This window comes from Pithys albifrons, chromosome 5 (genome assembly GCF_047495875.1).
Source record: "Pithys albifrons albifrons isolate INPA30051 chromosome 5, PitAlb_v1, whole genome shotgun sequence".
NCBI classification, from domain to species: Eukaryota; Metazoa; Chordata; class Aves; order Passeriformes; family Thamnophilidae; genus Pithys; species Pithys albifrons.
In genome coordinates this window covers 23,932,723-23,947,942 of record NC_092462.1, presented here as the reverse complement: position 1 = coordinate 23,947,942, position 15,220 = coordinate 23,932,723, and the positions used below count along the sequence as shown (strand labels likewise).

The following is a 15,220-nucleotide window of genomic DNA, read 5'->3' as shown; positions in this document are numbered from 1 at the left end:
AAAGAAATGTCCTCATTTTAAGAGGAGACCTTGCATTTTCTATCCCTGGGTATAAGTGCTGTGGAGACTGTTACTGAATTATGTAACTCCTTGGTGTCTTTCTGGATGTACAATGTTAAAAGCTAAATTATTGATCTGTTGCTGCATTTCAGACAAATTTTATTTTCAAAAAAGAGGAAAAAATAAAATATGAAATTTTTTTTTCTGCCACATAACTGTTTCACGAAACCTTTGGGGGGCATCAACACTAGGGGTGACTCATGAATATTTTGATCAAGTTTATGGTGGTCCCAGTGGAACAGGTGCTGCAGCCTCACTCTCCTACTGGAAAACAGTGGAAACAATTCCGCAGAGCAGCAAGAGTACCAGGGAAGGAGTAAGGGCAGGAGAAGGAAGGTGCCTAGACGCTCCCTCCACATAGCCTCCGAGCCTGGGGCTCAGTGGTTGTGGGAAGAATAAGAGGGGCAGCAGGTTACCTTGCTCCTGAGAAATTGGTTACATCTGGTGAAGTGGAACTGGAGATGCCTCTCACCTTTGTGTTTGCAAGTGCCTGTACACAGAGCCAATGCAAGCCAGAGGCAGGAGCCAAAAATATGTTCTTCCTCTTTTGCAGGTGTTATCCTGCCAATTGTCATCACCCTGGTAGTCATTACCCTCTCTGTCTTCTCACTGGTGGCTTTGTACAAAATGTGCCAGAAGAAAACTCCAGGTATTTGTTTTGCTTTCTCTGAAGGGGGGAAAATCAGTGTGCTTTTTGTTGTTAAAAATCTCTTTTAGATTACCTTAACCATAGCTGTTGTGGTAGTCTGATGAGAAAGCATTTCAAAGTGTTCTGCCTAAAGTGGGAAACTAACACTTCATTTTCAAGATCAGTAGCAAGAACAGAGTGAGCAAAAATGTCTCTGATTTTTGGAGAATGTGAATAATACTGTAAAGCTTTATGTTCAGGTTTTTGCAGCTACCAAGAACTAACAAGCACCTGTGCTAACACAATCAGTCAATCAGGTAGAAATAGACAGTGCAAACTAAGTTTGAAGATATTGTTTAACAAAAGCGCTATATTTCTTTTATCTCTCTTCTGGATACAGCCAAAGAAATAGCATTGCTTTCTTTTGGGATATATCTGATACACATACACACACATTATATGTGAATAAAATTTTCCAGTTACAGTATAGTATGCACGGAAACAAAATCCCCAAGTAAACAGTGTTTTCAGAAAGTCATTTTGACAGAGCAGCTAAGGTCAGTATCTGCTTCACTGCTATCCATTAAATACTTTAGATAATGGAGTACAGTTTCATCAAATTCCATTTGCCAAGTATTTCAGAGTTGCCCTAGTGGGCTACAGGCAAGTGTGGTTCTCCATTAAGTGAAAACCTAGATCTGAATCCAGACTTTTTTCCTTCCCTGTGAGCTGGCATGAGTTAGGAGACCTGTGCAGAGTTTCAGCTGTGAAATCACTGGGCCTTGGAAATACAAAATCACAACAGGGTGTTGAAACTGTAAACCAGGGCAAACAGTGTGTCACAACCAATTTAGCCAGTGACATGGAAAAACAGACCCAGATAAACAGAGGCAGTTGTGATCCTTGCTTAGGAAATTATTAAATATTTGGAGTCCAGACATAAAGATATGAGATGAAGAACATTTCCCCACCAGCCTGTCCTATGCACAAATGCCATGAGGCACTGTAATAGCAAATTCATTTGGAAGATAGAGGAAGATAACTGTGGTGCTTCCTGTAAGATTTGCCCAAACCTATCCAGTGTGCTTCCCCAGTGGATGGAAACCCCTGTGCTTAGTGCCATGGAGACAGAGTTGGCTCTGTGTCTCTGATGTAACCCTCTGGCCCCATCCATCTGCCCACACTTGCACATAAGCATAAAATACATTCAGTGTATGATTCATTTTGGGGAGAAACCTATTCCTCATATGTGGGGATGACAAGCTCTGCTCTCAGATGTCATGCCAGGTTAAACCCCCTGGAGTGCACAGCCTGGCAGCCTGTTCCCTCACTCCTCTCACCCTGTGTCTGTTAGCTCAGTTTTTATGTACTCAAGAACCATTGCATGCTCACTTCCTCTGTGCCAGATAGCCAAGGATTTGGGAGCTGCAGGGAAAAATGTGCTTCTGTTGTGCTCTTGGGCAAGTTGCACATCATTCTCCCTTATTTCCAGAAGCATCAGTATGAGGAGTATCAGCTCACTTTCACAGATGACTAGAAAAATAACAATTACCATTCAAGCTGGCTGATTGTGTTAATGTACTTAATGCAATACTGTAAAATTACAATTGTCTGCCAGAAACTGCAACAGATATGTCTAAATGTTTATTTAAGCGAGTTCCAGCAGTCAAAATGAAATTAACTTTGTTTCTTCTTCCAGAGAGACAAGAGAATGGCACTGAACAGTAGGTTGAATCCTTTTCATTGCTTTGAGATCTATCATGGGCACTTGTAAATGCAGCAGATTTTGCATAGGATTTTCTTTGATCTTTCTCTGTTTAAGCATAATAAGCAGTTACCACCCCAAAGAGGAATATCCTGCTGCAAGTGTTGCACTTGCAGTTATTGTACACCTGTATGCATGATGAGCAGCTGTTCCAGCATGGACAGAAATGGGATGACTCTCAGCAGGGGATCCTTTCGAAATGGATAAACAGCTTATGCTGTGCCACAGGACACGCTGGCCCAGTATTTTTTTTAATTTTCTGCTCAGTTGACTTTCCTCTCATCCTTTCCCATCCCCTTCTTTTCTCAATGTTTTTTTTTCTTTTTAATGTTTTGTTTACAATTCAACAAGGCTAAAAGCCTTACATTAAGAGCAAAAAGGATGACTCGCTGTTTTCCCCCAGAGGTGCTACTTCTGTAAACAGTAGATTAAACCTGGAATCACGAAACTTGATTTATTACATATTTTCAGAGATGTTGGTATATGGTGTTTTCCACTGCCAAGACTTGCACATGATCCCATGCACAGTCCATTTCAAGCCTGCCAGTGTAGACTGGCATAGGTGCTGCCTCCTCTGGATCAGAATCTTAGAGTTTTATTTGGCTGACCAACATACATGCCGACTACCTGCTGAAATGTTTTTTGACTTCAACAGGGCCCAGTCAGACAAAGATGGAGTCAAACTTCTTTCTGTGAAGACAACTTCTCCTGAGACTGGTGAGTATTTCCTCTCTGTTTATATCTGTCTCCCTCTCTGAGTTCAGAGAACAGCAGTTTTTGGGATGTCATTTCTAATAGCAAAACCATCTTCAGTTCCTGTCAGGTCAAAGTCACTGCAAACAATTCCTGTACATGAAAATCCCCCGAGTCGGATCCTGGAGAGCTGTAGTTTAGCTGCACAGTGTGTGCTGTTGGTATTTCAGAGTGAGAAGTATGACTGGTTTAGGGTAATTTTTTTTTTTAATCATTGATGGTACATGACCTACAGCTAGGCATGTTCATGTGTAACCATATCAAGGTATTTATCAACTAGATCTGGCTGTACAAGAAAGTTTGAAGATTGGTAATGTCATAGTGGCCAAGAGTTTTGGGAGTCAGTGTTGTGAGTAAACAAGGCTTTGTTGGAGTTGGAGTAAGCAACCTGTAGTCAGTCAGCCCTGTACTCAGCCATCCTTCATGTTGAAAGTCCTACTCTCATTGCAGATCCCTCTGTCCTGTTCTTCAGTTTCTCACAAAATATGTGGTAATAAAGCCTCAGAACAAAATTCTGACTAATCTGATTCCCAGATATTCAACAAATAAATAAAATCAAAACCTCTAAACCTGTCATAGTAGAGGTAGTGGTGAAACTCTACACATTTACCCAATGCCTCCTCAGCCAGGTAGGTCCCACCTCATCTGCAGAAGTCCTTCCAGGAAAACAGCCTCTTACCTTCTGTGTTTTAGATATAAAGCTCTTTTTTGTTTTTTAAGGTTTTTGGCCATTTGTTTCTCCTGCTGACATTTCCGAGATTGACTAGTAGCTGTTCTCTGCTTTTGTCTGAATCCTTGGGAAGTCCTCTGAAATACCGTGCTTGATCTGAACTATCCTCTACTTGCTGGAGAGGCACATTTTGGACTCTTCAGCCTTCTCTGCAACTCCCAAAACTCCCAAAAGACCCACAGGGCATCTCTAGCAGGCCTTGAAAAAATCAGAGTAATGCAAGGTCCCTACAGCCTTGCCAACACCAAGCAGCATGGTAGGAAGCTAGGGGGGCAGAAGGGCCTGTTCCATCACAGGGTGCACCATTCTGCCCCACTGCTGCTGGGCAAATGCAAACTACACTTTGGCACTTACAGAACTGTGCTTTGACACTCAAGTGACTGCACTTCAGAGCTTCATGATTTGGGAAATTTTTGTTGTCTTTTTTGTTTTGGTTTGGTTGTTTGTTGTTTTTTTTAGTATTTGTCTTTGGGAATGGACTTTTAGCTTTATTTTAAGTATGGACTTGAGGATATGTTTTCGTAAAATCATCTTTTTTTTTTTATTCTGAATGAAGCTAGAAACTAATTCCTAGACATCTTTTGATTGCTTATGGCATCATGCCAATTCAACAATAAAATAACTTCATTAGCAGCAGCAGAATTGTTAGAGTTTTACACTAGGTTAAATGAGAAATGTTACAGACTCTTTTGTTTCCACAAGATGAACTCTGGTGCCTGCTAATCAGCCACTGGTTCACCAACTATCTGAATCTCTTCCATCCAGAGGATGTTTGATATTCTTTTTTACTGAAGTATGATGTGTGCATGCTATAATTAGAAAGTATGAGTCATAACCACTTAGAAGGCAAGATTCTTGCCCTCTCCTCATTAATATAATTCATATTTAAACTAGCTGCCATTTTCTCTTGAATTCTTACATTGTTATATATTTCAAAATTAAACATTCTTTCACAGAAATTGACATCCTGGTTTTGCCCAGATTTTTAGAGTCCCTTTACATCTTAAATTAAAAGCATTCTGACAGAAGGACCTATTTCTTACAGAAGTATTTGTCACTCATACGGGTATTTTCAAATATGTTATAGTGCCTGTCCATTTGAATCTGATTTACTTACAAGGTTGGGCATAAAGGCAAAGTGTTTCTTATGGTATAGGTAGACATGAGAACCGTCTGACTTGTGGTTCTTCTTATTAATGACAACAATTGCACTGTGTAAAAGGTGTTCTTCTTTTTCCTTCATCCAGCTGTTTAGAGTGTGTGTTGTGACTGTCTCTGATTATGTGTACCAACAAAACAACAAAAGGTTGTGACTAGAAAGACTAAAGCCAGAAAGTTCTTAAGAGCAGCCTTAGACTCCAGGTAGATCTACATCATCTCACTATCAACATGCTGCTCAGGTGCCTAAGCTCAAGCAATATACAATGAAGTTCTGCTTGGACATGTGTTCAAATTAAGCTCCATTATAAGTATACATTATAATTTTTTAGTTTTTACTTTTTATTCCAAACAGAAGATTTTGAGATTATGTAATTGTGTTTAAAAAGTGTAAAGAAACCCCATATATACAGAACAAATAAGGATATGACCTACAAATTGTTCAAGCAGGCAACCTAGAAAAAACTGTTTTCAGTGTTGTGCATGATATACCTTGATCAAAGCTTATGGTGAGTTTAATCTTGCCTTACTTTATCTATCTAAAAACCATGCCAGCTGGACATAGTTGGAAGAGATTTATGTGTCCAGAGGGCTATTTGTGCTGTCTGCCTTGGATATGTATCTTGAGCTGGAAGGAGCTGACCTATGGCAGTCCATTGACTACTGAAGGATCCTATTTTAGGACTTCTAAAATTACGCTCTGAATATAAAATGAAAGAAATAGAAAAGACTCCTTTTTCAGAAGCATCAATGACTTAAATTTAGTCAAGAATATTATTTCAAATACCTATATTTAATATGAAAGAAAACAAGAAAATAGCTATCAATTAAGTCTGGACTAAATCAATGGTTTTTAATGGAGCAGTATCATGAAGAACACTTGGTAAAATGAAGCTTTAATATTCTCATTTTCTAAAACTCTTCTCAGAAAGATGGAATTACTGATGTCTTTGAGCTCTAAGGCACAACTGGTTGAGTATTTGTGTAAAGTAAAAGAACAGAGAAAACTGAACATTTTGAATTTTTCATGCACATTTTTCAGTGAACTGCAACATCTAAAGCAGGATAAGTGCCTGTACTTGCATCTTATTTGAAAACTCAGTTTGTATAAAAGAGCTCAGGACACTGAATCATCTCAAAAGTTTTACACTAATGTACAAATGCAGGACTTATGGCAGCCATTTCATGTTGACTGTACAGGTAAATTTAGGGCGACACTCTCTAGGGAGAACAAGTGGTCTTCTACAATACAGAGTTCTAGAAAATCTACCTGCAAAAATATCTCTTACTTGAGATTCAACACAGCCCATAGAACTTTTTAGCAATAGATTTATTTCCAGATAGTATCAGATGAAGGGTTTTAATTGATGACTAAAAGATCAATATTGTCATCCATGAAATTAAAGTATTGGCTGTCTTGAAGACCTAACTTTTCCTGTAAGGGTTCTTGTGAAAAAACAACAAAGGTATTGATCACCTTTTCAGAAGTCAGGAAAAAGGTCGAGGGATGGAAATTCCTCACTTACAGAAAGGTTGATGAATAGAAATTGGGGTAAGGCGACTCCATACAGGTGAATAAGTTGTGGTAGAAATATTGATACCTGAGCAATGACTTGACAATTTTCTTTTATGGCCCTTGCCTGGGAGTACCCATTCTAGAGCAGGTAAAATATATGAAAGGTCTTTATAGTAGCAGCACACCAGTTCCATATTCAATATAAAGTCTCATAGGACTGTGCAGGTGACATAATATTTCAAAGTTGTTATGTATAATCCTGGCACCTAAGCATAAGCTGATTCATTAGGGCATGATTTCTAACCATAATGAGCTCTTTTGAGATAAGAGGGTAGGAGATGTCTTACTTGGCTTGTAGGGGTGTTGCACTGAATTTCCTCAAAGGATATTAAATGTGTCAAAGCTGATGTAGCTCAGAATTTGGTGACGCAACTCAAATGGAAGGTGACTGGAGAAGTATCCACGGTATAAGTCTGTATTATGGCTTCCCAAGATACCCAGTGTGGACAAAAATGAAAATTCAAGTGTTGCCACTAAACAGAGCTGGGAAAATGTACCAGAAAAACATGGAGATTTGAGGAGACACCTAACCTGTCACATGCAAAACACCTTTAACTTGTTGTAATCACACTGGAGAAAGGAATTAGTTGATACCTAGAGACGTTCTCATATGGCAATGCAGTACAAAATAGCATGAACCTAGGATGCAGAAAAATGTGCATTCCCCATATGCTCCACATTTCTTCCAAAAGCTGCTGTTGTTCAACAGTAATAATGACCTTAGAGCTGTTATCTGCTCCTGCAACTGCCTGGGCCTCCTGCCTGCTCTTCATAACACATCTGAGGTGCATCCCTTGCTCAAGATGAGCTGCCTGCCTTGAAGATATGTGGTATTTCATGGCATAGATAAGTCAGAGCCTACCATTTCAGGTAATTTGAGATGACCATTGTTTGTGCCTCTATCATTCCTCTGGACTTTCCGCTTTTCAAAAGTCTTCTCTGTGAAGGTTTTGAGGATTCCTAACCTTCCACATCAGAGCTGTGGCTGTATTATACATAGTGACCAAGTGCTATACTCATCCCAGAGCCCCTTGCTCTCGTTCAGCAAAAAAAACTTTCCTCAGTCACTGGAATACCAATGAAGTTCAGCATTCCTCAAGACAACCCGCTCTGGTGCTAGGGTTTGGACATGAAAAATCCTGTGGCCTTCTAAAACAATGTGGCTGAATGACAGTATCTTCATCACCACTTTCCATGATGCTGGGACTGTTAACTGTCCTGCCTCCCATATCAAACCACAGATGTGGCTTTGGTACAGAGGGACAAATCAGGGGCTGGTGCAGGCCTCCTTGGTTCTTGCTGTGCTGACTATATCTGAGCACGGGTCACAGCATTTGAGGTAAGAAACCTTTGGATTTTACCTCATTAAGGGCCCAACCCAGGGAAATTTATGCCTGCTGGGGGCATGGTTCCGTAGTGGGCCATGGGGTTTCTCAGCATGCATTGGAACTTTCATCTCTGTCTTATTATGTCTAGGATCCAGGTGGATGCCTCTAGAAGCAGGTGAAGAAGCTGAGTCCTAGGTAAGGCACTCTATCACTGAAAGTTCCCTTCCCTTTTCCTCTCACTTGGAAGATGATGTAGGTCAGCGAAGAGCATTCTCCTGGTATGTTGCATGCTTAGAAAGAGTAAGAGCAGTGTTTCTTACTAATATGAGGATATGATATTGATAATTTGTTTTTCCTGTTATGAGATGTAGCTTCAGTGCCTTACTTTTTTTTCCCTGCAGGTAAAAAGCCTAGAAGCTGCTTCATAGAAAAGGGTCCCCTTGCAAGAGAGAGAGATATCAAGCACCTTGTCTTTCCTTCTCTTTCTCATTTTCTGACACTCTATCTTTTTCACCTTGTATAATACCTTGAAGTTGTGTTTTCTATCTTCACAGAAACTGAAGAATAAACTTTCTCAGCTTTTGGCAACATGTGGTTGGACTCTGTTTACTCCCACTGCAAAGATCTGACTGCACACTTTTAGACAAAACTGTAGTCAAAAACATTAAATAGCTTATGCTTCCTTCTGTGTTTCTCATTAGGTTTGTGAGCTGTGAATATTTTCAAGGGTTTTTTAACTTGTCACTTACAATCTGATTGCTGAGGGTCAAGTGATGTTTTCATCTGTGAAGCATTTGCTAACTTTCCAGCCTGCAGTTTTCTGAGATGTTCGAGGGAGCCACTGCCTGCTCTTTGCTGCTCCTTCTGCAGCAATTGCCTTCCTGTCCTTTACCTGGATGTTTCTGCACACTCGCTCTCTGCCATGGTGAACTGTGCAGATCCTTCTGTTCTTCTGGCAGTGGTGAGGAGCAGTTTGCAGGGCTATGGGAGACGTGTGTGGCAGGAGAGCACTGCAGCACGTTGCAGGTGCTGGACCCACTGGGGCACACCAGATCCAGCCACTGCATCCTGGTGCTGGTTCCTGCTTAAGGCTATTCTCCAGCATCTGTAATGCACCCCTCTTTCTTTTAGTTCAGCATGGTAAAAATGTAGACATTTTGATTCTTGTGTCTGCAGAGGTCGTTTTATGCTTTTATAAAAGATAGGCTTCTGCAATCAGATTTTATGAAAAGCTTGTTTTAATTCTTTGACCTGAACCTGATTGCCACTCATGAGCAATTTCTCAGCAGCAGATATTACAAGAAAAGAAGAGCACAACTCATTTTTTTTTAAAGACAATGTAATCTGAGATGCACTACAACCTATTTTTTATGTCAAAGACTGTTTTTATATCCTTTTTCTTCCAGCTTTCCCAATAATGTCAAGGGTTTTGCCCAGGTCAGACTTTCTGTACTCACAGTACTCATTCTCTACTCTCTCTTTTTGTTGTGATGTTCTGCAGTGTATATGTATTCTAAATAATTCAGATTCTGAATCAAGCAAGGTGAGTGGGGGGTAAGTTACAGTGAGATTAATACAAGAGCCTTCCACAACAGTGAGACAAAGAAATGTTTGTTTCAGAGCTTCAAAACTGATTTTATACAATCTGTAATTTCAGCTGATTGTGCCCATTACTTATTCACATACACTGGCATCAAGATGCAAGATTAATAGTTGGAAATGAGTATATTTGTGTGTGGAAAATAGAAACAAATACTGCACTAGTGAAATTTTAATTAGAAAGAAACCTCTGAATTTTCACTGCGGTACTTTCTTTCCTGGTTATCATTTAATTTTGCAGTAACCTCAGAATCTGTGCATTCAGTCTACTTTCCATGCACTTTGAAACAAATATGTTGAAGGATGAGGAGTTACGAATACATTTTTTTCCTATTACATCTTTCTTATCTTTACCCTTTTACACCATGACCACATTTTAGAGGAGCATGTATGCAATGTGTGGAATCGGGCCCAGGGCCTGGACTGCTAATTCACTGGGGTGAACCGGTGACCAAGTCTCCAGCAGGAGTGTTTGAGAGGTGCCAGTGGGAGGCTGTGCATATGAAAGACTAGTACTGTTTTGCTGCTAGACCACTGTCTCCTGTAATACTGAAGCTGAGAAATCATGATCTAAGCCAGCCGTACCTGTTCAGATCCTGGATCAATGTAGCCCCAAATCCTGTCACTGAGGGTGGCTAGCATGAGGTGTGCAGGGAATGGTAACAAATAGGAAGGGACTAGAGTCATGTGTCCTCCCACCACAGCCTTCCAGCAGCCTGTGGCTTGGAGACATCCTGAATCAGATGTTATATCTTTGGTGTTTCATATTTTTAAGTGGCTTTTAATTCCATAGATTCATCTTGTCCACTGGAATATCTGCAGCCTCCTGTGGCAATAAGCTGAACAGTGTAACTACAGATCTGTATGTTATGTGACAGTTCTGCTTAGAGACTTCATGGTGCCTATGACTTCATGTTTGCAATCCAATTTCAGACAAAAATCAACTAACACGTGCAACTTTGGAGAATAAGAGGAGGAATAAAAGGTGTAATGAAAGGGTTTGCTTGTCAGCTAAAACTTCCATATTAGTATCAATCTGATTTCATTTTCCAAATATTCTGCCGAAGGTCTCTTTCTCAACCTATGAATAATTTCTTTCAGTTTTTGTAGAAACACGTGATATATGTGAGGTTGGCTTCTCACTGCCCTCTGCCAATCTATCTGAGCCCACAAGTCCTCCTCCATCAGGAGAGGTGTCACAAGGCAGGACCACAGGTAAAGGGCATCACATTGCACTTGCAGCTGTGCAGTTGATAGCACTTTAACTGCACCAGATACTGTTTTTCAGTTCCCTTCATTTCCCATTTTTCTGAGTTCACTCATTTACTTATCGAAGTAGACAAATTCACAATGAATTTTCAACCTGTTATCAGAAAGTTATTGCCATAGAACCTTTTCAACTGGATCAACCACCATCTTCATGGAAGATGCTGAATAAACTATATAGTGAGAAGCTGATGGTTCCTTCCATCTCCTAGTGTATAGCACTAGAGTTTGTGTGTCGTCCTTCCCTAAATGCATAATTCAGAATAAATAAAAGCCTGTTTTCCCTGATGATGATGTGCAGCAATTTTGCTCTTGTTGGTATATTTTGCATAACTATACCCTTTCTCTTTCAATGATGGCCTCAAGTTCCACCAGGGGAGGTTTAGACTGGAAGTTACGGAAAACTTCTTCACAGAAAGGGCTGCAAAACATTGGAACAACAACCAGGCTGTCCAGGGCAGTGGTGAAGGCACCATTTTTGGAACAGTTCAAAAAACATGTGAATGATGTGGCACTTGAGGACATGGTTTGATGATAACCGTCGTGGTGTTGCTGGGTTGATGATGGGACTTGATGATACTAAAGGTCTTTTCAAACCTTAACAGTTCTATGATTCTGTGACAGCCTTCAAAGGATCCATCTAGATTGATTGAACACCTTCACTGCACCATGAATTTTCTCAATCAGCAAACGATTGACTGTGAAACAATTTCTTCAGTCTACTAAAAATATCATCTATTGTAACAAAATAGTGGACACAAGTATTTGGCTTTGTTTCTCTTAGGGAAAGCAAAGTTTAATCCATTTATTTTTGTAAATGATGGCTTAGGGGCAAAGTTGGTATTTTTCAGTCTTGGAATGTATTTCTGTCCATTAAATCTGTTTTGAGACCAACAAAGATGCCTTGCAGCTAATCTGAATGTTCTCCTTGGTTTGCCCTCTGAGTTGCAACTGGATATTTAGCACAATATCAAACTACTAAGTCATTGGACTCAGAACTGTTCTGGAGACTGCTCTGTGCAGTCTCCAGGCACACTGCAGCCCTGTATCTAAATCTGTGCACTACCTTTTTTCCTCTTGAACAGAGAGCATTTGTGTGACTGCTCCTCCAATATATATAATCATTGGCACTGATGGTTACAGACCTTACGATGCAAATATCTTCAGACACATTTGCAACCATGGAGCAGTGATAACTCAGTTTCGTTTCACAAGTATTGCAGGCTCCTGCTGTCTTGGAATTGCAGTGGCAAAGCAACACAGAACATCCCTGCCCGCATCGAATCCTCATCGGACAGCCTTATCGTGGTCCCCCTGTAGAGGAACATTGACCCCAACAATAGTTTGTGGTCATTCACTGTTGCAGGGATAACATGTATCGCACCAGGAAATCCAGACAGGAAGTGTGAGTGTCCATGTGCTGCAGTCTCAGGGTCTGCAGTAAGAGACATTCACCGCTTCTGGTCCGGCACCGCTGTCAGCAGGTACCACTCCAGCAGTCTGACTTCGGCAGCCAGCACTGCCTCACCCATTCCATACTCGAATCCAAAGTCTATTGACACGAATAGGATGTTATCCAGGGAGCTACGTTGACTCTGGAGCCTCCCCTTAGATGTGTTATTTTCCTCTGCTGCAAAGTATCAATTTTTCATGTAATTCTGGCTGCAGAACATCCAGCTGAGAGTGGAACTGATAGCAAAGTACAGATATGTATTATATTTTTTATCACTATTGAACATTATCTTCCCAGTGGTAATATGTTTCTCAATTAATTTCTCTACACCTTCTTTTTAAAACAGTCTTGCCGATTTCTCCCTTTTATGCCCTATTAAGTCTTCTATTTCTGTATATTCAAGGAAAGTAAAAACATGTAGAATGAAAAATAAATAAAAATAAAACATAAATGAGAGTTTCTGAAAATGTGATTTCTTTGTTGGTATAAAACTCTACACTCTTTGAACTGGTAAACTTTATTTTAGCTTTTCAAAACAAGATTTTTATCAAAAACATTTCACCTACCTAAAATACGTCTTGTTAAAATGTTTCTCTTTTTTTTTTTTTACACGTGTGCTTTCCTTTACCTGAAATTTAACATCATCAGAACTTCTGAAGCTCTAACTGAGCAACACTTTAAAATGAATTAAAAATAATTTTGTCCAAAATTGAACACTTAGGAAGAAAATGTTATTCCAGTATGTTATTCTTGAACAATTTTTCACAGATACCAGATTTTCTACTCATCCTCAGAAGGCTACACTAAATTAGAGAGCTGTCCAAAAACTATTGATGAGTGTTTTCCTTTTTCTTCAGGAGTGCAACTATTTAATTTGGCTGCTAATTATTTACATGCCTAATCAGTTAATTTTTTAGAATCCTAATTTGCAACCCCAGGCTATAGATCATATGAATCTTTTTAATACATGCTCACTTATCCTAGAACGTAATACATCACTTTCTTGACTCTTATGTGTGTGAGAGGTATTAAATTGTCTCCTGCAGGCAAGCAGGAAGACAGAATGCAGTTTCCTGGAGGCATTTGGGCTTTCCCACCCTTGTACTTGTTTCCATGGAGCTCTGTCCATTCTGGGAATGCCATTCCCTGGACATCTCCATGTACAAATCTCTGACAAAAATTTCAGTGCCATTCCCAGAATGCCCGTTTGGAAATAGGATGTCTGTAAGCACATACATATCTGGAGTCATATTTGTCTGCCTGTAACTTCTGGTAGTGGCTCTGCTTTTCCAGGGAAGAAGGAGTGAGAACTGTGTGTAATCCCTGACTGAAGTTCATAAAGGTTCATTTTCCTGCTTTGGAGGAACTGAGCTGATATCAGCGTTGTCAGCAAAAATTATTTTTATAATTGTATCTTATTTTTATAATTTAATGTTCTAATCATAGTTGCAAATTAATTAAAGTCTTATTCCTCTTCAAACCACTTGAGAACTGCCTTGGAAATACCTTGTGGTTGTAGGGGAAATGAGCTGTAAAACAGAGTGACAAAAATCTATTGCGTGGACAGTTTTTGCTGCTTAAGTAAATCTGACAAGGAGACTGGCTAGTGGTCAGTGATGTGTTCCTGCTACATTCATTGGTCCTTTCATCTTTACATGTTTAACTAATGCAAAAATATATTTTCTGTTTCTCAGGAGAGCACTCATCTCAGGGGAAGAGTAAAACTCGGCAACTCTTCACCTCTCAGCAATAAATACGTAAGTTTGTAGCCATTGTCTTACATCCTGTAACATTACTGTTTGTTAGTCTCTCTGAAACTTTTTTAGTCTCAGTATTGTGCCACATAACTAAACAAAAGGGTTAAAACCACAAAATAAAAAGAGCAATGTCTTCAGTTGGCAGCGGCCTCAAGGAAGAACAGCTTAAACAGAGCTCATCTTGAGCACACTGTCATGACCAGAGGCATAGGCAAATGGGGGTACTGAGGAAGGTGCCACTTTGCAGACGTAGACCTTTATAGGCATAGCATGTGACTTTACCTGTTCAGCATTTCCTGGATGTGATCCCCTGCCTGAATTTTCTTTCAGTTTGTGTGAGAAGTAAGTGATTTTTAAAGGCAGTTACCTATAAAAAAGTGAAATTTGGTAGCCAGAAAATTTTCATTCCTTGTTTTCCATAAAAAACCTGTGTCTTTTTCATGGAAAAAAAAGCCAGCACTTTCATTGAGGTGGTTTATTAGGGCTTGAAATCCCCAGTGATTAACATGCACAGCAGGTGTTGGATGGTATTCTTATACGTGAGAGGGCAGAGACCATCAGAGCACCCCTGAAACCCACTGCTTGTGATGCACTGCATTTTCCTTCATGCATGAAACCTTCTCAGGCACCACAATATCCACATTCCATGCAGTTACTTCTGCCAGTTGTGGTGAAATGGGGTCCTTTGCTGAGGGTGGGAGAAGGAAGCAGCTATGGGAAGGGCCCTGGGTGACCAGGGTAGCGCAGGGAGGTAGAGAAGGATGGCCTGAGGAAGTGGGTGTCACAGCATATGTGGGATGAACCAGACAGAGGCAGCTATGCTGGGCTCAGACAAGGCCCAGCCTGCCACCATCACTGTAGAATGAAGCCCCTCTAGAATGGGTCCCATCAACCTCCACTGAGAAATATCTGGTGGACCAGAAATGTGAAGAACATCTTTGATGCTTTTGACCTATTCTCATTTCCCAGGATGAAGAAACTGAGCTTTCCTGGTGCCAGCAGTAAGGACAAAATAACCTCCTTTTTTTATTCAATTAGAGGAACAAAAGGAAATTTTGCCTACATTGCTGAAAATTCAGAGATGATTCTGTTTGTGTGGAGGCAGGACAGTGGCCTGGACAATGGATTTAATCCTTATTGTCTACCC

The 15,220-nt window shown here is 40.2% G+C and overlaps 1 protein-coding gene across 5 annotated transcripts in view; it reads left to right on the top strand.

Moving 5' to 3' along the window:
• EMCN (endomucin) overlaps nucleotides 1–15,220 on the top strand; it is a 58,411-nt gene that overhangs the window by 37,356 nt on the left and 5,835 nt on the right. For 2 of the 5 annotated variants that reach the window (XR_011697886.1, XM_071555915.1), the window contains exons 8-11: nucleotides 614–709; nucleotides 2,388–2,412; nucleotides 3,109–3,170; nucleotides 14,011–14,073. Coding sequence is in view for 4 of the 5 variants with exons in the window: in XM_071555915.1 (XP_071412016.1) it covers nucleotides 614–709; nucleotides 2,388–2,412; nucleotides 3,109–3,170; nucleotides 14,011–14,069 (242 nt within the window). In the remaining variant the exon portion in view is untranslated. Of the gene's footprint in view, nucleotides 1–613; nucleotides 710–2,387; nucleotides 2,413–3,108; nucleotides 3,171–3,926; nucleotides 4,959–8,146; nucleotides 8,194–8,399; nucleotides 8,587–14,010; nucleotides 14,074–15,220 lie in introns of those variants that run through there. The other 3 variants (XM_071555917.1, XM_071555916.1, XM_071555918.1) reach the window with 3 other exon arrangements.